The following is a 23,752-nucleotide window of genomic DNA, read 5'->3' as shown; positions in this document are numbered from 1 at the left end:
ACAGTGATCTATTCACATTTCTCCATGATGAAACAACATTGGCCACAAGTCAATGGTAACCATTCTGGCTGATAGAGGGGGGTCCTGACCGCCGGACCCTCCTTTATGACATCTATATTCCCTAATAGGGCAATCTCTTTATACTTCACCAATGCCATTCTAGTGTTGTGACTTGATAAGAAACCATGACCCTAACATCACTTCTCCTTACAGTATATCCAGGAAGGAGGAATTGAAGACCTGGTTAGGCCATTGCTTGCAATTCTGGACCGTCCCGAGAAGCTTCTCCTTTTACGAGATGTCAGGTAGGGTAAGCAAGTACTCTGCTGCAGAACGAAGAACCCTTAGAAAGAAGTATATTTCCTTCTAGCTCAGACTTCCTTATGTGATGGACGTCTGTTCCTCTGCTAGCTGTTGTTTCTTCCAATTATTTTCTTTCCTCACTTGTTTATCTATCTGAAAGTTCCTCTATTCCTTTCTTAGTGCCGAGGAGATAAATGAGTGACTCCTCATAGAGTGAGAAACAGGGAGGTCTCTGTACCTACATCATTTCCACAAGACATTACTGCCTGGACATATACCACTTAGATGGTGTCCACCTCGCTGTCATATACTCTATTGCTTCTTAGCATTTACGAGTTCTGGAAAACTTTGGTGTTTTATCAAGTTGAAGCCTTGGTCCAGGGTGTCTGACCTCCAGATTTTCACCTGCTTTAATGACCAAAGTTTCCATTCTTGTTAAAAGGTGGTGGGCTCTGTGTAAGCAAGAATCAATACCTCCAGCAGGTCAGGAGGTCCTGAGTATTGATGGGAAAACAGTCCACAGTCACCGATCCTCTTTAAAGAGGTTTTCAGGACTAAAACATTAGACAGGCCATCCGTGTGAGATTGGTGGGAGTCCAGCACCCATGATGTCCACCAGTCATCGCGGCAGTACTAGATGCAGCCATATGTATGGACCATCGATGTGCTTGGATAGAAACTGAAGAAGCTATAGTACTCACTGATGATTGGTGAGGGTCTCATAGGTTCACCCAGACTATAAAAAAAAACCTGCATGAAAATCAATAGCTGAACTGCATGAACCTGCAACCTTTCCACTAATGTTAGTTTACAGAATCTAGTGCTGAATCCTGAACGTGCATTCATCAGATTTTATTTTATACACTACAGGGGTTTAATTGCACTCACAGATCTTGGACGCTTTGACAGTATGGTTATCTCTCTGGAGATGGAAGCTTATGATGCCCTCAAGAGCCGATCAGGTAGATTATTTTAAACGATGGAGATAGTTTCCAATTACAAGTAACTTCAAAGAGTTGGTTGGGATTAGAAAGAAGGGCCTTTTTTTAACCAGAAACAGCACCACTCTTGTCTATGGGTTGTATTTGGTATTGCAGCACATCCTCATTCTCATGTGTGTGAAGCAATCAGGTGTGAAGCTGCAATACCAGACATGGACAAGAGTGGAAAATGTAGACCCTTCTTTCTCATCCTGAACTACCTCTTTATTACGTGTGCATTTAATATGGACAATGCACAGGGTAAAATTACATTGTAGTGCACCAATCTGTTGATAGACCTGACTTATACTATATGTATATTTTTAAACATGGCCACCTTTCAGACACCTTGGGGAACATTTATGAAATTATTTTTAGAAAAATTGCCATTATTGCCAATAGCAGCCCATTATAGCGCAGCTTCCATTTTTCAAAAGCACTATAAAAATTGAAAGCTGCCCTAGGCAACAAAGACAGTTTTTCTTAAGACAGTTTGAGTAAATGAAAAAAAGTGTTCATTGCTTGATTTTCAAGTAAATGTACCTTGATTTTGGGGCTAGTATCAGTTCCTTTCATTATATTGTGCTTTGTATCTATATTACCTCATGTGTCCACCAGAGGGCATCTGTGCTAAAAACTTTAAGCTGACATGTGCGTAGATTGTTTGCAATGATCGTAAGGCTTTTTTTAACTTAGTATCTTGATATTGATGGCTTGTCCTCCAGAATAGGGCGTCAATATCAGATGAAAAAGGGTCTGACACCCTGCACCAACTTTAGCGGCACTGGAAAAACAAGGTAACAGTTGATCGGCCCAGTCTGAGGATAGGACATAAATCTTGTATAAGCCTTTATGATTGTTTGACGGTATTTGATTTATGCTGCAAAACATAAAAATACAGCTGAAGGTGTTTCATATCTATTAATAGTGTACATGATGCTTCCCCTTTCTGCAAAAAAGAGGATATGCAGCAGCTGAGAAATAATGTGCACAATTATTAAAGATATTAGGAGTCACCTTGGAGTCCTGTGATCTGCTTATATGGCCTGCGGCCTCTTGTTTACTTGCGGTCTTGAACCTCATTGGTGGCTTCTCAGAATTTACAGAAGGGCGTATTTTATCCCTTGTATTATATCATTTATAAAAAGAAAATCCAACAAATTCTCAATTTTCATGTGATGCCTAAAATAGAGATAAAAATTACTTCTAAATAAATGTCTTCAATAATCTCTGTCACACGCACTTCTAGCAACAGGTATTTCTGATCGTTTCCATCTGTCCAGTGCTTTTTCTTGCTTGCTTACAGACTCAATATAATCTCCAGCTGAAAAAGCGGAGAAGGTGGGGAGGTCAGTGTTTCTAATTGTAAAAACTACAAGTCTCCTTGTCGACCTTGATGATGATGACTTCCACCCTCGGTGACTTGTCACTTGGTCTCTGTGATCAGATAAAAACCAGGTGGTTTACTGTAAAGCTGGATTTACATAGGGCAGTTGTCACACTCGTTCTCAAAAATCGGCCCATGTAAAGTTGCCGCAGATCACCCAATGAACAAGCGAAACCATTGCTTTTTGGGTAAATTCATTGTTTGTTGTCTGGACACCTCAATGATCATTTCTGGGCAGCAGATAGAGCTGTGTAACCAGTGATCTGTTGCCCAGAAATAACGAATCTGCATGAGGAAGAGTGATGGCAGTAGCCATCGCTCATCCCCATACAGTGGAGGCAATTGCTGCATGCAAATGCAGACATTTTCTCCACTGCTGAGCAGGCAATTATTGGGAAGAAATGGTTCCTTCCTGATAATTGCCTGGTCAGTCAGCGCATGTAAATGTGCATTAAGGACTAGCAGCTAATTATCCTATGTTGTAAAGATTCTTTGCATGAATACATATACTTCCTGCAACATATAAAACCATAATTAAAAATCATTACCTTCGAAGGCGATCCCAAGTGTCTATACCCATGATGGACCCTACCTTCATGTTGTGGAAAACCTTAGAGACCAAATTTTCCCACTTACTCACTAGGCTGTTTTTGTTGAGTAAATCAGCGTTTTTAGCTGGGGCTGGCCAACAGTCTAATGTGTATGGCCAGCTATGACTCTCCCCAACAGATGATGTTCGGGGTGGGGAGAAGGATTGGGTGCATTTAATTTCGATCCTAGACTACTAGAGGTGTCCGGCAGCAGCTTTCTACTCTGTTTTCCCATTGACAACACATAAATGATCAGCCAGGCTGAGCGCGTATCTGTATTGGAGAGATAGCTGTTGGCCAACAGCTGTTGAAGGTGTATGGGAACCTTTAGAGACTGAAAGCCAAATTCTGTGGAGGTCAATGAGAGTAAACAGAGGAATGCTTGACTAGACATGACTGTTCCAACCGATCAAACAGTTTATTCACAAGGCTTACAAAGTACCTGTCCTGGGAGACCATGGTTCAGTCCTATGTATAGACATACATTACAATAAACAGCTATGGAAAACAGCTGGTTTGGGTAATAGGTATCATAGCCAGCAGGATGAAGAACTAGGGGTCAGGCAAGAGTCTAGATTCTAAACTTTAAAAAACAAATAAAGATTATGGTCAACCCAGAAGTAATATACAACTCCAATTCCAAAAAAGTTGGGGTGCCGAGTAAAATGTAAATAAATGCAATGCAATGACCCATATTTTCCAACACATAAGAGATATTGAAATTGAGATTTTACCAGTTCATGAAAAAATTTACTGATTTTGAACTTGATGGCAGCAACACATCTCAAAAAACTTGGGACAGGTCCATGTCTACCATTGTGCAGCATCCATTTTTAACAACAATCTGTAAAAGCTTTGGGAGAGGAATGTTGTCCCATTATTGTCTGATGTAGGATTCTAGCTGCTCAACAGTCCTGGGTCTTCTTTGGCAGATTTTTTGTTTTATGATGCGCTAAATGTTTTCTATTGGTGAGAGGTCGAGACTGCAGGCAGACCATTTCAGCACCAGGACTCTTCTTTTGTGAAGCCATGCTGTTGTGATGGATGCAGGATAGAGTTTAGCATTGTCTTGCTGAGATATGCAAGGCCTTTTCTGAAAGAGACGTGGTCTGGATGGGAGCATATTTTGTTCTAAAACCTCTATATACTGTTCAATTTTGATAGTGCTTTTCCAGATGTGTAAGCCGTCCACGCCATAGGTATTAATGCAACTCCATATGCAGATGCAGGCTTTTGAACTGTGCGCTGATAAGAAGCTGGATGGTCCCTCTCCTCCTAAGTCTTCAGAACAGCGTCTCAATCCATTTTAAATGATCCTTGGCTGAGAGACAGTGGCGTTTCTTTATCACGTTGACGTATGGCTTTTCCTTTGCTTTAACTTGTATTTGTGGATTGCACCGCGAACTGTGTTCACAGACAATGATTCCGGGAAGTGTTCCTGAGCCCATGCAGTAATTTTCAGTGCAGTATCATGCCTGTTTTTAATGCAGTGCTGCCTGAGGACCCATAGATCATGAGCATCCAATATTGATTGTTGCCTTGTCCCTTGCGCACATGGATTTTTCCAGAGGCTCTGAATCTTTTGATGATATTATGCACCGTAGATGGTGGGGTATTCACAGTATTTGCAATTTTACATTGAGGAACAATTTTCTGAAATTATTTCACCATTTTTAGATGCAGTTTTTTACAGATTGGTGAACCTCTGACAATTTTTCCTTTTTTCCTTTTGTTGCCCTTGTCCCAACTTTTTCGAGGTACGTTGCTGCCACCAAGTTCTAAATGAGTTCATTTTTTTCATGAAATGGTAAAATGTCTCTTTTTCAGCATCTGATATATGTTCTATATTCTATTGTGAATAAAATATGGGTCTAAAAATTATAAAATTATTGCATTATGTTTTTATTTACATTTCACACAGCGACCAAACTTTTGGGGATTGGGGGTGGATATCCAAATATAAATAGATTCTCCAGAGCAGATAATGGTCATTCCTGAGTGTACTCACATAGAGATTATCTGGCAGTACCAATTAGTACAGTATTTTTAGCCCAACTAAATACCTAATAAGACACACTTAAAGTGTGAATGGATAGGAATGAAGAACACCCACAAGACATTCCAGAACTAATGCTTCGTATTAAATTCAGAGCTGGTGCTGGAACATCCATGGCCTCCAACTGTGACCTTCACACAGCTGTCACTGGACCATTACATTCAGGTTGTTCTGAGTATATTCTGTCAGTGTCATGAAAATGCCCATGCACCAGTGTGTTTTTACAGATTCAAATAAAGCTTTTCTATAATTCCAGTGTTTTAACATATTTTATTTTGCCTGTTTATTCAAGTTACATCTCCTGCACTCAGACCAACCATGTCCAGCACGCTTCCCAAGAAACATCTTGTTACACCAGTTCCGGGTCAGTAATGGTTTAGCTATTGCAATGAATGTGACTGTTGTTCTTCAATTGTTCATTGACTGGTGTTACTACACTGCATATCCAAAAAAAAGTCGCCACCAACAAAAAAGGGTCACACACTCTAATATTTCATTGGACCGCCTTTAGCTTTGATTACGGCACGCATTCGCTATGGCATTGTTTTGATAAGCTTCTGCAATGTCACAAGATTTATTTCCATCCAGTGATGCGTTAATTTTTCACCAAGATCTTGCATTGATGATGGTAGAGTCTGACTGTTGAGCAAAGCCTTCTCCAGCACATCCCAAAGATTCTGAATGGGATTAAGGTCTGGACTCTGTGGTGGCCAATCCATGTGTGAAAATGAAGTCTCATGCTCCCTTAACCACTCTTTCACAATTTGAGCCCGATGAATCCTGACATTGTCATCTTGGAATATGCCTGTGCCATCAGGAAAGAAAACATCCATTGATGGACTAACCTGGTCATTCAGTATGTTCAAGTAGCCAGCTAACCTCATTCTTGGAGCACATACTGTTGCTGAACCTAGACCTGACCAACTGCAGCAACCCCAGATCATAGCACTGCCCCCACAGGTTTGTACAGTAGGCACTAGGCATGATGGGTGCATCACTTCATCTGCGTCTCTTCTTACCCTTATGCGCCCATCACTCTGGAACAGGGTAAATCTGGACTCATCAGACCACATGACATTCTTCCATTGCTCCAGAGTCCAATCTTTATGCTCCCTAGCAAATGTAAGCCTTTTTTTCTGGTTTGCCTCACTGATTATTGGTTTTCATACAGCTACACAGCTGTTCAGTCCCAATCCTTTGAGTTCCCTTCGCATTGTGAGTGTGGACTGTTGTTTTTCTTCGATTTAATTACACCAAACATTTAAGTGATCGCCGATCACGATCATTCAGGATTTTTTTCCCGACACATTTCTTCCTCGAATACGATGGGTCCCCACTATCCTTCCAGTTTTTAATAATGCGTCGGACAGTTCTTAACCCAATTTTAGTAGTTTCTGCAATCTCCTTAGATGTTTTCTCTGCTTGATGCATGCCAATGATTTGATCCTTCTCAAACAGACTAACATCTTTTCCACGACCACGAGATGTGTCTTTCGACATGGTTGTTTAAGAAATGAGAAGCAACTCATTGCACCAGTTGAGGTTAAATAACTTGTTGCCAGCTGAAAGATAATCGCCCATGCAGTGATTATCCAATAGGAGGCTCATAACTATTTGCTTAGTTAAATCCATGTGACGACTTTTTTTTGTACAGGTAGTGTATAATAAGGAAAGTGGTATTTCCATGTCATAAGGCGATATTTCTACGGTATGTATACCCTCACTTTATTTTTGGTGGGGGTCCAGCCTTGTTTTTTCCTGCACGGGGCACTCCCAGGCACCAAACTGTGTTGGGAGCTACAGCCAACTCCTACCTATTAGAAAAGATCAACCCTTAAACGGGATCCCCGTAAATTAAGAAAATGAAAATGCTTAAATATTACTTGATTATAAATATATTCCCAAATACCTTTCATTAGCTATTATGGCATGTTTTGTCTGAAGATCATTCATCAGAGGAAATAAAATGGCCGCCATCCTAGTAGTACACACAAAACCTGTCCTAATCACGCAGCAGGACAAGTTACTTCACAACACTGAGCTAAAGAGCTGCCTCATCCTCCTCTCTGCTCTGCTCTGCTTGTCAGGGATTATTATCCTGAATACAGTTTAATATGATCTTCAGCTGAATCTCTGTAGGAATGGCATTCATGAGGGGACATGAAGAACAGAGAGAACGGACAGGACAGGCTGTGGTAATGGAGACTGCATACAAGTGCTGCTGCTCATTAACACACCCCCACCCCCCTCTCTGTACTTTATGTCTCGTCTTATTAGCTGTATTCTGGATCATAAATAATCCCTGACAAGTAGAAGAGGAGGATAAGGCAACTCTTTAGCTTAGTGTTGTGAAGTAACTTGTCCTCCTGTGTGATAAGGAAAGTTTTTGTCTTGTGTGTACTTATAGGACGGCGGCCATTTTATTTCTCCTAATGATTGCTCCCCAGACAAAACGAGCCATTTTAACTAACGAAAGGTATTTGGGAATTTACTTATTATAAAGTAATACTTAAGTATTTTCAGTAATTTTATTTTCTTAATTCACGGAAAACCCCTTTAACTTGATTTGATGGATTTTCAGTTCCAATTCCTCTTTCTTTGTGTATATTGGCATTTCCATTTGGGTGGTCATTTCTGAAAGGTTTAACAGTATATGAACAGCTCTTTCTACAAGATGCACCTTTATAAACTGTTAGGTTTAGCGCTACTTTAAAAAAAACTCTTCCATCAGAAACTTAATATTCTCAGAAAACAATTTTTTTTAAAGAACTTTTTATGGTTTTTCATTTCAGCTGTTCTGTCATTAAAAATTGAATACAAAATCTTTCTGTAGAAATTAACACAGAGAAATAAAACTACTATATAAATAGATAGCCCATTGTTAGTTTACTGCTGTTCGAAGGGAAAGATTTTAACTGTTAGTAAAATAATACATTATTTGGGATAACAGTACAAAAGCTTAGATGCTCTCTTGATAGACCTAGATAAAGTGTCTACAGAAGAGAATTGTACTTATCAGTGTATTGTGTGATTCTCTAATTGAGTGACTCATACCCCTTCTGTTTCTGGTCGCAGTGAATGGTCTGACTGAGAAAGTTGAACGAGACTGATTTCCATGGTTCTTTTCATGGAGAGAAACGAAGAAGAAAAATCGCGGCACTCACCGGAGTTGAAATAATGTTGCAGCTTTATTGGAAATCTTCCTGAGAAGGTAGTGCATGTAGGATCCTAGAACGGACACACTGTGGCAAGCGTCGATGGCCATTTCGCGCGCGGGATCGCGCTTCCATATCGGTCAGAAGAAGCGTGATACCCCGCGCGAAACGGCCGTCGCCGCTTGCTACAGTGTGTCCGCCCCAGGATCCTACATGCACTACCTTCTCAGGAAGATTTCCAATAAAGCTGCAACATTATTTCAACTCCGGTGAGTGCCGCGATTTTTCTTCTTCGTTTCTCTCCATGAAAATAACTATTGATCTGACTTTTTTTTCGCTGAGCACCACATAGCGGAGTACATATAACCACAGTACCGGCTCCCTCTATTCTGAGGCTGTATCAGTGAAGGCAGTGCCACCTTGTTTTCACTATTCTACACGTTTTACTTGAGACTGATTTCCATGTTAATAGTCCAAGCAAAGGAGGAAGTTAAATGGCCAGGACAGGAAGTAGAATACAAATAAGTTTAGTAATTTATTTTATTCCTTTAATCTCAGATCACAGAGGAACCTTCCAGCTTAAGCTAGTAGAAGACATAAGCAATCGTCAAACACTGATAGGAGAAATGGAGAGGTTACAGGTTTCAGATGCTCCAAATGTAAAACGTACACAAAAAAACTTTACCCCACTTGAAGATGTGCCAGTTGATTCATGTGATGCCCAAAATATGACTTTAAGTAAGTCTTCCTCTAGGCCCCCAAGGCCAAATTGGCTTCTTACTGAACCTACAAAGTCCTCTTCTGATTTATCTCAAGCGACCTCATCTCTGCTCAGTGACAAGTCTTTGCCTACGAGGAGTAAAAAAGATCAAAAAGACCTAAGTGACAACTCAAAAGCATCAAGAACTACTCGGAGCAGATCTAGAGAAAGAAAAGATAATGCTTATACTGTGCTCAACAAACCCAAGAAATCCAGGCCAATCTTATCTCAGATATTTGGTGGTGTGTCTCTGAGTCCTTCGAATCTTGACATCAAGCTGAGGACTGTCAAATTACCGGTGGAGACCAATCATGTAGAAGCAGATCAGCAGTCCCATAATGGCTTCAGTGAACAGAATGAGGAAGAATATGAGCTTGTAACTGTGATGGTTTCCAAAATGAAGCAGTCTTTGGGTAAGTTGCATATCCATCATATCTCCATTGTCCTCAAGTAGGATTTCCTGGTTTAAATAGGATACAACTACATTAAGACTTATGTAACTTGAGCATCAATATCAATCAGGCAGTGGTGAGGGGGTGACAGGTCTCTGTTAGGGCTCACACACACTGCCGTTGCAATTTTTGCAGTCTGCAAACTGCAGATCCGCAAAACACAGATACTGCCCGTGTGTGTTTCACATTTTGCGGAACATCCTGCCCTCTATAGAACTGTCCTAAGACACGTGGTATTTTTGCAGGCACCCCGGAAATAACACCTGTAGTCTGGAGATGAGTTATTGAGATTTTTGTGTGCCTGATCTGTAGCTTGTGAAAAGGTGCAGAAAGGGGGAGGAGAGGAGCTGTAATGAATTGTGTCATCAGTGGTGAATCCTGTGTTATCTGCCCCCAGCTTTATAAGAGATATTACCCATTATTGTAATCCTGCAAACAGATTGAAAGGTTTTCTCTACTGTGCATGTGAATAAATTGGGGTGTTTTTATATCTGGAGAGTTGAGATTAGTTTTTTTTCATTCTGCTGTATTGTGGTTTGGCAAACCAAACAACATTCCGCTTTGTGGAAATAGAAGAGTATAGTAAAAACCGGCACTCTACATCTAGCAGTAATACTAAAGGAGCAATGTACACAGGTATGGTAGTAAAAATGCGTATTTATTTTTATGAGAATACGATAAAAATGAAGGATAAAGGATAAAAGATATAAAAATGAAAATTGCAATTTGCAGAGGTGGGGATGCACAGTAAAAAAATGTGCAAAGGTGGATGCGGGAGTGGGACAATGCGGTGGGTGTCCGATGGTGGTTTCCACCTTCAGTAGGTTCAATGGTTCAATAGTTCATTGTGTCCATTTGTATACAGTTCACAAAAATAGTCTTGTATAATATGGAATATATGAAAGTATATGAAAAATATATTGCAGGGGAGAAGGTGCGGTATTTCCCTGTTTGGGGCTTGCTGGCCGGACACTGATGTTGGTCACAGTAGAGAAAAATATATAATAACAAAAAGATAAAAAGATAAAAAAGATATAGGTAATGTGTCAGTCGGATGCTGCACCTGGTGTGGCGTCCCACACACTAAGGAGGGCTGCACCCTGACTGTTTACCTTCTTTGTGAAGTGTAGGTGTCCCGGCTATTGGAGCGTCCTTGCTGCGCTCTATGATATGTTTCCCGGTCTTTGGCGTTCCACGTGGGTGTGACGTCACTTATCTGGCGTCTCACGTGTCTTTGCCGAACTCAGTTTGTACATTTTCGCGGGGCGGTCTTTTCGATCCAGAAGATTCGGATGTTACCGATTATTTGGGAGCGCTTTCAGGGTAAGATGTCTTGCAGGTTTAGAGGGGAGTCACCAGACGCGTTTCGAAGGTCTTAGCTGCCTTCTTCATCAGTGGTAGCCCTCTGACTGCCATTGTATTGCCTTTTATGCTGCTTGTGGATCTTTCAAAGACCTGGACTGGATCCGATTTTTTGTGATCCGAACTTTTAGGTATAATGGTTCCATCGAAAATCTGGATGTGTCCGAATTTTTGGATCTGTTTTTTTCAGGAGTTGGTTTAGTTTATAAAAAAATCCGGTGGAATCCAAATTTTTTGTTTATAAAAATCGTGTGGGATCCGAATTTTTTAGGTGGAATCCGAATTTTTTGTGTTTGCCTGCTGTACTAATTGGATGGCTTTCTTTATTTGTACTTGTTCTAGTATAGACGGTGTAGTGTTGTGCCGGTTTGGTCCTTTATTAGCTTATGGTTTCTAATTTAATCAAGGTTCTGTAGTTTTTGTATTTCCTGCGGTACCGCTGCGTTTTTGCCAATGGTACGTTTTTTAGATTGATTTTGATTTTGGGCATATTTAATATCTAGGGACCTTAATTTGGGTTCTGTAGTTTTTGTATTTTTTGTATTTGTATTTCCTGCGGTACCGCTGCGTTTTTGCCAATGGTGCGGTTTTTTAGGTTGATTTTGATTTTGGGCATATTCAATGTCTAGGGAGTGTTATGTGTGGTGGTGGTGGTGTCTTTTTGGGGTTATGCGTTTTGTTGTGTGTGTTGGCAGGAGGTGTGTCTAGTGGTGACATTGGTGACGGGCAGTGTGAATGGTTGGGGTAGTGCATTCCGTGATGTGTGCTAGTGGGGGAACCTCAATCTTTTTTGGTGGTGTGTGTGTTGTCCTCTGTGGTTTTTGTGCTCATTTTTGATTTTAGAGTTTTTGGAACCCATTTTTGGATTCAATTTTTGGGTCCAAGGCTTGGATCCGGTTTTGGGATCCAATTTTGGGTTATGTGATTCTTATTGTTGTTAGGTGTTTTTCAATGTGTGATGGTGAGTTTCTGAATCTTTTTGGTGGTTTGGTATCTTGTATGGACCAACACTTGAATTGGTTGTTATAGGATCACAAGATGAAAATAGGGTTAATTGTAATTTTCACATACTTCTGTCCACCTCTATGTAAATGATAAGTAATACATTTATATTTCTTATAGGAATTAGCATTTCTGGGGGTATCGAATCTAAAATCCAACCAATGGTTAAAATAGAGAAGATCTTTCCTGGAGGAGCAGCTTTTGTCTCTGGTGAACTGCAGGTAATAGTGTCACCTTGATTTTGTGATCTTCTCTCCGTATCCTGCAGTTACTGTATTATTTCACCTTTGTCCTGAACATCACCAATTAAACTTAAATGGATTTTGGCAAAGTCATAAAGAAGCAGTTCAGGATATTTGTTTTATCTATATAGTGCAGGATAAGCCATTATTATTAAAGAATAAGATATGTATGCCTAGTGTAAACCTGTTTTATTTCATGTGTAATTTGTGGGTTGTCAGCCATCTTGATTCTTTCTTCCCCTCAAATATGGTTCTCCTAAATCCTACATTTCTCATCGTGCCTTGCTTTGCAGAGACAGAGGGGGCACAGTCTCACCATACTGCACTGCTCTGAGTCTTGTGTAATGGCAGCAAGTAACAGATCAGTGACACAGAACTGCTATCCCCTCACACTGCAGAGTCTCCATGTTCTCCTATGTGATGCAGCTTCAGTCTGTCTCCCACCTCTCCTGTCATCTCTCTCTTCCCTGTCAGCTTTTATATGCAGGAGGTAGGGAGACCAGTGTGAAGCTACATGTCATAGAACTACACTGGGGAGTCAGCACACACAGATGGCATAGACAGGCAGTGTCAGGAGGGTCAGCACACACTGATGGCATAGACCAACAGTGTCAGGAGGGTTATATAACTGCAGCTAATCACTGCATACACTCATCTACTATACACTCCTGGACCTTTAGATAAAGAACACATTGTATCTTCTAAAGAATACTGGAGATACAAAAAACATGAAGGGAGGGGCCTGAGAGCTGCCAAGAGGGTTTTGATTGGTGATGATGTTATCCTGTAGTTCACAGGAAGTCATTCACAAGGAGAGACCAAGATTACACATTAGAGCAAGGAGTCAGACTAGAGTTCACATGACCAAGTTCCCATGAATAAAGGTTCAAAATGTATAATGTATGGATGCAACTTAGGGTGTAAAAAATTACACTAATAGAATACTGGCAGGAGGTTAGCAATACATGTATAAAATAAAAAATACAAAAACTGGAGTGCTTTTGTAAGAGCTGAGACCATGATGCTTTGCACCACAGTTCCATATTAAAGCTACTTGTGAGTCCAGGAGAATAAAATACTGTAGTGGGGACAATCTCTTAGAGCATGTTTCAAACTCAAAGAAGAAGTTGTCACAGCTACAGTATTCATCTAAAGATAATATGTACACTCCGCGGCCTGTAGTATGTGAACACCCCAGTAGTCCACTGCCAAAAAAAATCTAAAATATCATGTTTTATTCTAGGGGTTACAATCACATTACATAAGTCATATCCAAAAACACTCATATTGTATATTTTTTTTTACAATGCTGCACGTTGAAGCTTTTGGCATAGGCATTTTCTCATTCCATGTCTATAGAAAATAAATGCCTGAATAACACCATCCACACATTTGTTTTGCAGAAAACATCATCATAAAATGCCATAAGATAAATGCAGTATGGACAAAAATGCAAACGGTTTCTGTGCCATTTTTTTAGGGATGGAAAAATGCCAGGACAAATTCATGTAGTTAGGGGCAATATCAGGAGGCTGATGCTGCTAAATCAGTAATTTGGGATTAACACCAAATGAATGCAAATACTTTTTGAAAAAGACATTTACTAGGGTCCAATAATTGAGTGCTCAGATATTTTTGGCCTTGGATAGTTGCAAGATAAAGTAAGTGCCCCCTTTGAAATTACCTGAGCTCTGGTTGTTATTTAAGTCACAATTATAGACAAATACAATCTAACTAAACTAATAACTCAGGTTGTACTGCTCATGTATTTTACTGAGCACACTGAGTAAATATTCAAAATGCAGAGAGAAAAAGTAACTTAACCCTTGAGTTTATTAACCTGTACATCCCCTTTTGAGCAGCAATCACCTCCCCAAATGTTTTTTTAACTGAAGATAAGATTTACACAATGTTAAGGAGGAATTTTGGACCATTCCTCCTTGCAAATGTGTTTCAGTTCATCAGTATTTCTGGGATATCTTGCATACATGACCTTTGTCAGTTCATCTTGAAAATGGTCAGTACTCTGATTTAGTCATTCCAAGACATAAATATTATTTTTCAGTCATTCTTTAATTGATTTGTTTGAATTTTTTGGCTTGGCATTGGCTAGAAAATGTTCATTGAAAACCAGGGGAAAAAAGTGGTCTTTTTCCAAAGAATTCTCTGTGTGAAGCCACCATTACAGGGTTGTCTGTTTAATATTGATGATCTGTCTTCAGGATAGCTCATCAGTATGTAATCGGTAGGGTTCCGATGTGAGGCACCCCCATGAGCAGCTGTTTGAAGTGGCTGCAGCACCCCAGTGTAGCTTAGAAAACACAGAACTCCATTGCAGCTTAGCCTCATTCACTTGAAAGGGACTAAGCTGCGTCTAGGCCATGTGACCGTTAAACGTGACGTCACATAGCCTAGGAGGCTTCAGCACTTACCTGAGCACCAAGGCCTCTTTAAACGGCTGATTGGTGGGGGTGGCGGGAGTCAAACCCCCACCGATCTGATGCCCTATCCTGAAGATAGTGAAGAAAAGCAGATTGACGGCAGAATCTCCAGAAACGTAAGTTATTCAAAGTGGGTCCATGACACGTGTGCAAAATAAGCCAATAAAGTGCTGCAATGTTTTGGCTAGCAAGTAGCCTTTGTCAAGCACACATACAAAGTAAAATACACTAATATAAATACTATACACAGTACCGCCCCTAGGCGGCTTCAACCAATAGTGATCGCATATTATAAAGACAAATACCTGTTACTTAACATCTACCAATAAGGTGTATTATTCACATGTATGTCCCCTCCATAACCCAATTAAAGAAGACCACTGTTGATTACCTAACAGGGGGTGACAGCATCCCAAAAGCTCGCATCATGCATACTGCCATTAGCGTCCCTGAATTCCAACTGCGCATGTTCAGAACTTCATCCTACCAGCATAGTGATACCTAGCTGTCACGTGTTCAGTCAGTGGTCACCTGACCTGCCGCATCATAGAAGAAGTGATCACCTGACTGGACACATGACCGCATCACCTAACTTCTTGACCCACATGCCTACAAAGAGCGTCTAAGTTACAATGGAGACCAGGTCACATGCTGTTTTCCACAATCATGTGGCCACAAAATGCGTCTCCATTGCCATGGAAACTAACTAGTATATCAACAAGGGATCTATACTGAAATCATCGGTAGATCAACCATGTACTGTATATTCAAATGTCATGAAAGATATGGTTGAGAGGTTTACTAACAGAGGATATCCACGTAGATTGCTATGTAGAGCTATGGATAGGGCAAAAGGGCTAGATAGAGAAGACAGGTTACAGACAAACCGCAAGAAGAGTAATATAAATAGAATTCCATTTGTGTCCAGGTATGGTCGGCATAGTGGTAGAATAGGGATGATACTTAAAGGGAACCTGTCACCGGGATTTTGTGTATAGAGCTGAGGACATGGGTTGCTAGATGGCCGCTAGCACATCCGCAATACCCAGTCCCCATAGCTCTGTGTGCTTTTATTGTGTCAAAAAAACGATTTGATACATATGCAAATTAACCTGAGATGAGTCCTGTCCCTGACTCATCTCACATACAGGACTCATCTCAGGTTAATTTGCATATGTATCAAATCTTGACACATTAAAAGCACACAGAGCTATGGGGACTAGGTATTGCGGATGTGCTGGCGGCCATCTAGCAGCCCATGTCCTCAGCTCTATACACAAAATCCCGGTGACAGGTTCCCTTTAAGAAAAAATGGCGTATTCTACAGAAAGGTTTACCCTCTATTACTGATGTTGCTCAGGAGGAACAGCAACTTAAGAGATAGACTCGTGAAGACTGACATTGGGAGTGTACGAGATGAGGGACAGACGTTTCCAGCTCCGCAAAAAAAGGGCAATTTCCCATGCTTGGGATGCTGCAATTGTGGGAATATGATCAAAGGTGATACTTTTTCACACCCATACACAGTATCTACTGTATATACAGAGTTAATGGATACTATACATGTAGATCTACGGATATGATCTACATGATACAGTGTCCATGTAGTTTGACGTACATTGGAGAGACAACTATGGAAATCAGAGAAAGAATCAACAAACATAAAAGTACGATTCGGAAAAGGATGCTTGACAAACCAGTGGCTAGACATTTTGTGGAGACAGGCCACTCAGCCAACCAGTTGAGAATTCGGGTGATTGACTCAGTGGGTAAATTGAGAAGAGGGGGCGATAGAGAGATGATTTTAAGAAAGAAGGAATTTAAGAGGATCTATACTTTGAAGACATTACAACCCCATGGTTTAAATATTGAATTTAATGTGAGTGGTATAGATTAATTTGTCATTACCAGTATATAGCCAATTTACTAACTTTAAGTTGTTTTTAATAGTTTTGTATTTTTCTTCTTTTAGATTGGGGGAGAGGCACTCGGATGGCCAGTCATGCATACAGAAAAGTTTTTAGCGCGGATCTTTTTGGCATGTTTATTCATATTGCCAAATACTCGCAGATACATGCCCTTTAATCATGACATTTGAATATACAGTTGCAAGAAAAACTATATGAACCCTATGGAATTATATGGATTTCTGCACAAATTGGTCATAAAATGTGATCTGATCTTCATCTAAGTGACAACAATAGACAATCACAGTCTGCTTAAACTAATAACACACAAAAAATTAAATGTTACCATGTTTTTATTGAACACACCATGTAAACATTCACAGTGCAGGTGGAAAAAGTATGTGAACCCCTAGACTAATGACATCTCCAAGAGCTAATTGGAGTGATGTGTCAGCCAACTGGAGTCCAATTAATGAAATGAGATTGGAGGTGTTGGTTACAGCTGCACTGCCCTATAAAAAAAACACACACCAGTTCTGGGTTTTGGTTTTCACAAGAAGCATTGCCTGATGTGAATGATGCCTCGCACAAAAGAGCTCTCAGAAGACCTACGATTAAGAATTGTTGACTTGCATAAGGCTGGAAAGGGTTATAAAAGTATCCGCAAAAGCCTTGCTGTTCATCAGTCCACTGTAAAACAAATTGTCTATAAATGGAGAAAGTACAGCAATGCTGCTACTCTCCCTAGGAGTGTCTGTCCTGTAAAGATGACTGCAACAGCACAGCGCAGACTGCTAAATGAGGTGAAGAAGAATCCTAGAGTGTCAGCTAAAGACTTACAAAAGTCTCTGGCATATGCTAACATCCGTGTTAGTGAATCTACGATACGTAAAACACTAAGGCTACTTACACACTAGCGTTTTTCTTTTCCGGCGCTGAGTTCCGTCCTAGGGACTCAAATCCGGAAAAGAACTGATCAGTTTTATCCTAATGCATTCTGAATGGACAGTCCGTCCCTCAGGATGCATCAGGATGTCTTCTGTTCAGTCTTTTTGACTGATCAGGCTTTTCAGAAAAACGTAGCATGCAGTATTTTTACCTCCGGCCAAAAATCCTGAACACTTTGACTGAACGCCTGATCAGGCTTTTTTCCCATTGACTTGCATTAACGCCGGATCCGGCGCCGTGTGTTCAGTCAAAACGGATCCGGCTTTTGCATGTTAAACCCGAAAAATAGGAAAAAAAAGTTAAAGTCCATAAATGGCGGATCCGTTTTTTCCAATGCATTTTTCCATTGTGATCGAAAGCCTGATCAGGATTCAAGTGTAATCAGTTTTCACATGTTTTTCCGGATCCGGCGAGCAGTTCCAGTGTCGGAATTGAACGCCGGATTCAAACAACGCTAGTGTGAAAGTAGCCTAAACAAGAATGAATTTCATGGAAGGATACCACAGAGGAAGCCACTGCTGTCCAAAAAAAATATTGCTGCACGTTTACAGTTTGCACAAGAGCACCTGGATGTTCCACAGCAGTACTGGCAAAATATTCTGTGGACAGATAAGACCAAAGTTGAGTTGTTTGGAAGAAACACACAACACTATGTGTGGAGAAAAAGAGGCACAGCACACCAACATCAAAACCTCATCCCAACTGTGAAGTATGCTGGTGGGGGCATCATGGTTTGGGGCTGCTTTGCTGCATCAGGGCATGGACAGATTGCTATCATCGAAGAAAAAATGAATTCCTAAGTTTATCAAGACATTTTGCAGGAGAACTTAAGGCCATCTGTCCACCAGCTGAAGCTCAACAGAAGATGGGTGTTGCAACAGGACAACAACCCAAAGCATAGAAGTAAATCAACAACAGAATGGCTTAAACAGAAGAAAATACGCCTTCTGGAGTGGCCCAGTCAGAGTCCTGACCTCAACCCGATTGAGATACTGTTGCATGACCTCAAGAAAGCGATTCACCCCAAAAATATTGCTGAACTGAAACAGTTCTGTAAAGAGGAATGGTCAAGAATTACTCCTGACCGTTGTGCACATCTGATCTGCAACTACAGGAAACGTTTGGTTGAAGTTATTGCTGCCAAGGAGGTTCAACCAGTTATTAAATCCAAGGGTTCACATACTTTTTCCACCTGCATTGTGAATGTTTACATGGTGTGTTCAGTAAAAACATGGTAACATTTAATTCTTTGTGTGTTATTAGTTTAAGCAGACTGTGATTGTCTATTGTTGTGACTTAGATGAAGATCAGATCACATTTTATGACCAATTTCTGCAGAAATCCATATAATTCCAAAGGGTTCACATATTTTTTCTTGCAACTGAACATGGTTGATCTACCGATGATTTTGGTATAGATCCCTTGTTGATATACTAGTTAGTTTCCATGGCAATGGTGACGCTTTTTGTGGCCACATGATTGTGGATAACAGCACGTGACCTGGTCCCCATGGTAACTTAGACGCACTTTGTTGGCATGTGGGCGGAGAAGTTAGGTGATGCGGTCATGTGTCCAGTCAGGTTATCGCTTCTTCTATGACGCGGCAGGTCAGGTGACCACTGACTGAACACGGGACATCTAGGTATCACTATGCTGATAGGATGAAGTTCTGGCGGTATGCATGATGCGGGCGTTCCAGATGCTGTCACCCCCTGTTAGGTAATCAACAGTGGTCTTCTTTCATTGGGTTATGGAGGGGACATACACGTGAATTATACACCTTATTGGTAGATGTTAAGTAACAGGTGTTTGTCTTTATAATATGCGATCACTATTGGTTGAAGCCCCCTAGGGGCGGTACTGTGTATAGTATTTATATTAGTGTATTTTACTTTGTATGTATTGTAGGGGATTAGCTCTTTTCCAGGGGTTGCAAACACACACTTCTTCACAGAAACCAGGATTTTGGGGCCAAACTGTGCTTTATTGTGGCACACGGCATAAAGCAAAAACACACAAAGCCAAAATAAAATACCTTGCCCGTCTGGGCCCTAACTAAACACATAGGTTTCCCTGACTCACCTAAAGCATAGCACAGTTCACACCTGTGATGAGATGCGGCTTTCCCAGCCCAACCTTCAGCAGCCTCCAGGCTGCTCCCACACCAGGGTCTCTTGGGGAATCGTGGTCTCTCAGCCCTTCTGGCTCAGACCACACAGAGCCACTCCAGCCTTCTGTGTGCAAGTCCCCCAAAGTCCAGGCTATTGCATAGCCTCGTGGCCCCTCAGCCTGGCTTATCTGAGACCACACTGACAGAGCCTCACCAGGCCTCTGTCTGCACACTCTCCAGAGTGAGACACACCCAAGAACAAGTAGCAGGATTAAATAGGATCCCTGGACATGAGCATGCCCTAAGTCCCGGACCGGAGCCTGGGGAAAACACTTCAATGTTCACATTGCTACATATCCCCCCCCTCTGTTCAAACCTGTGGGGGTGAACACATGTACCAACTGGATGCTCGTAACAGGGCATCCACATTTTCTTGCCATCGCCTGGCTCAACCTTCCCCCTGGAAGATGTGGTCCGCGTCAGAGGCTTCCCTTTATTTTGCCAGACCCATGCCATCAGTGCTTGGTTTGTCACACTCATGAGTTTATTACAGAGCTGACAAGGCCTCTGGGATTTTCTTGCCCCTCTCATGAGCAGGTACTGTCTTTTTATATTTCCTGGCTTCTGCACAGGCCCCTCACGTCCTTTCTTGGACTGCGGCAACTCTTGACTGAACTGGTCCCAGTCATGGTCGTGTCCAGACCCCTTCTCTTTAGCCTTGTGGGGCTCCTTCTGCAGAGCAGGTTTCTTATGTCTCGCTCCTTTTCCACATATCTGGACCCCTTTACCATTATTCTCAGTAGGGGTTTCTTCAGGTTTGGAGCCAACTTCAGAGTCTTCTGTGTCTTCAGTGGCCTCTCGCTCCTCAAGCACTTCTTCAAGGGATCGAGCCAAGTAGAGTGTCTCCTGTACCAGATGCTCTTCACTTGGCTCTGCTGCAGCCGATGTAGGAATATCACCATTCTCTTTTGGCCACCCTGTGGGGGTTCCACGCAGGGTCTCTTTAAGCACTTTGTTTGTATCTACTGCAGTCTTCTTCGGTGACTCTGTGAAGACATCTAGTCCCTTCTCTATCATATCTAGGGACTGTGTGGAGAGAGAAAATTCTTCAGGATTGCAGCTGTACTGACGCGTCAGGTCATCTACCCCTGCCTGGGTATGGGTCTCAGACACTAGGCTGCCATCTCTCCACTCAGATCTCGTCACGTCAGGTATAACTGTCGTCTGGTCTCTACTAGTGACTACCTGAATTTTGCAATACCTTGACTTGGTAGCTTCCTTCTCGGAGTTGCTAATGGCCACAGCGCATATATCGCCTATGTCACTGGTGTCATTATAAATGCTGACTTCTGGGGGCATTGCCGAGTTAATCCCTACCTGGGACATTACTTTATGGACCATAAAACACTGTGGAGACTGCATGTCCACCTCTGGTACTTGTGATACTGCCTCTAGGACTGCTACCCTTTCTTGCATGTTCACCAGAGTAGGATTGCTCCACTCGGTGCTCACAACATTTATCTGCACTTCTGCATCATTCACATGTTTCTTATCAGCACCATGGTTTTCAATAGGCAATATTCTTTCCCCATGGCAGTCAATGTGCAGCTCCCTTAGGCCTTCATTTACACGGGCAAGTACAGGTTCTGCAGGAGTTTCGTCACTATCTGCAGAAGTTTCTACCTTGCCCCATAACAACGAAACGTTATCACAACCCAACATCACATCATATAAGAACTTATTTGTAACATCAGGTCCACAATACCCAGTTCTCACTGGAGACTCCCCCTCAGTGAGAACCACCCGCACTTGCTCAGGCTCTCTTTCAGGTGCCTGGTTCACATTACTTATATGCAATTCTTCAAACCTCCTGATCAAGTCATAAAGTTCTTCATGAATAATAGCAGATGAAGAAAATAAAGCTTCATCATCATTTACATTTTTACCACCAGGGGGCGCTTCTCCCCTGACCACAGCCTGCAACGGAAAAGGTATGTTATCAACATCAGATATTTCACATGACATCCCACTTTCATTATGCATTTCCGCCAACCTGGCACAATCACCTTGCACCTTATCGGCACCATTGTCTCTAATGGTCACTTCACTTAAAGGATTAGGTACCAGTTCTGCAGGAGTTTCATCACTGACTGCATAAGTGTTTCCACTTCCCCACAAGTCACGGAACAACGGGAAACCATGGCCCAACAGTCCTTCATGCGTGAGGGTAGTTCTCCCAGCAAGTCCATAAGTCCCAGTTCTCACGGCAGTCTCACCCTCAGTGAGAACCATCGGACAGTTCTTATTGCCCGCATCCTCCACCAAATGTAGGGGATTAGCTCTTTTCCAGGGGTTGCAAACACACACTTCTTCACAGAAACCAGGATTTTGGGGCCAAACTGTGCTTTATTGTGGCACACGGCATAAAGCAAAAACACACAAAGCCAAAATAAAATACCTTGCCCGTCTGGGCCCTAACTAAACACATAGGTTTCCCTGACTCACCTAAAGCATAGCACAGTTCACACCTGTGATGAGATGCGGCTTTCCCAGCCCAACCTTCAGCAGCCTCCAGGCTGCTCCCACACCAGGGTCTCTTGGGGAATCGTGGTCTCTCAGCCCTTCTGGCTCAGACCACACAGAGCCACTCCAGCCTTCTGTGTGCAAGTCCCCCAAAGTCCAGGCTATTGCATAGCCTCGTGGCCCCTCAGCCTGGCTTATCTGAGACCACACTGACAGAGCCTCACCAGGCCTCTGTCTGCACACTCTCCAGAGTGAGACACACCCAAGAACAAGTAGCAGGATTAAATAGGATCCCTGGACATGAGCATGCCCTAAGTCCCGGACCGGAGCCTGGGGAAAACACTTCAATGTTCACATTGCTACAGTATGCTTGACAAAGGCTCCTTGCTAGCCGAAACGTTGCAGCACTTTATTGGCTTATTTTGCACATGTGTCATATGGACCCACTTTTAATAAATCACATTTCTTTTCTTCACTATTCGGATGACCAATGTGGATCTGATGTCGTGATGGGCTGATGCATTCCGGATTATGTCTTCACGGTAGTGAGTGCTGCTCTGAACACTATTATCACTATCCTCAGGATAGGTCATCAGTATTAAAGAGTCGGACAAACCCTTTGAGCATACTGTAGCGAAAGCCTAACTACATTTAAAGTATGGCTAGCAGAGTCATAAATCAGATCCTCTACACACAAAAGATCTGATTTGTCTTCTGAGCCTCTGGACCTCACAGCAGCTGGCTGGAGTTACATGCATGACCCATAACATTACAGGGGCATTATTTCTTTTTTGATGTGTTAGGTTTTAATAATTAGTATAAGACACTTGAAAATAAATTAGAACATTGAATTATTAGATAATAAATTGTTAATTGACGCATGTTTTACGATATTTCTAGGCTGGTTACGAACTGGTGTCAGTTGACGGGGAGACTCTGCAGAATGTGACTCACCAGCGGGCAGTGAATGTTATTCGCCAGTCCTACAGCAACAAGCAAAAGGAGCCCATGGAGATAGTTGTTAAAATTCCAACGAAAACTGAACAATAACAATAGGTTACCCCTCAGTTTGTTATCCGTGCAGTTTCCCTCTGGTACAGTACAGAAACAACAGAGGGAAACCAATGCCAGAACTGATCTCATGGTCTTCTGTCAGATCATTCCTGGCATCTAGTGCATCAGTTTTAGGGCTCATGCACACTAAAGTATTTTCTTTCCGTGTCCGTTCCGTGTTTTTTTTTTGCAGACCGTATATGAAACCATTCATTTCAATGGGTTCGCAAAAAAAAAGAAAGGTACTCCATGTGCATTCCATTTTCGTATGTCCGTATTTCCGTTCCTTTTATTGTCCGCATTACGAACAAGGATAGGACTGTTTTACTAGGGGCCAGCTGTTCCGTTCTTCAAAATACGGAATGCACACGGACTTCATCCGCATTTCCTGCGGATCAGTTTTTTGCAGACCGCAAAATACATACGGTCGTGTGAACAAGCCCTTAATGTCAGGTTTTGCCTCAGTGGACAGGAAAACTTA

General features: G+C 41.8%; 1 protein-coding gene across 1 annotated transcript in view; it reads left to right on the top strand.

Moving 5' to 3' along the window:
- PDZD7 (PDZ domain containing 7) overlaps positions 1–23,492 on the top strand; it is a 99,413-nt gene extending 75,921 nt beyond the window's left edge. Inside the window, exons 12-17 of the mRNA XM_044299943.1 lie at positions 214–305; positions 1,174–1,265; positions 5,609–5,680; positions 9,030–9,644; positions 12,168–12,268; positions 23,119–23,492. Of these exons, the coding sequence (XP_044155878.1) occupies positions 214–305; positions 1,174–1,265; positions 5,609–5,680; positions 9,030–9,644; positions 12,168–12,268; positions 23,119–23,268 (1,122 nt within the window). The 3' untranslated portion in view covers positions 23,269–23,492. The remainder of the gene's footprint in view (positions 1–213; positions 306–1,173; positions 1,266–5,608; positions 5,681–9,029; positions 9,645–12,167; positions 12,269–23,118) is intronic.
- Positions 23,493–23,752: the final 260 nt, after the last annotated feature.

Source organism: Bufo gargarizans, chromosome 6, assembly GCF_014858855.1.
Source record: "Bufo gargarizans isolate SCDJY-AF-19 chromosome 6, ASM1485885v1, whole genome shotgun sequence".
NCBI lineage: Eukaryota > Metazoa > Chordata > Amphibia > Anura > Bufonidae > Bufo > Bufo gargarizans.
This window is presented reverse-complemented; position numbering and strand designations above follow the sequence as displayed.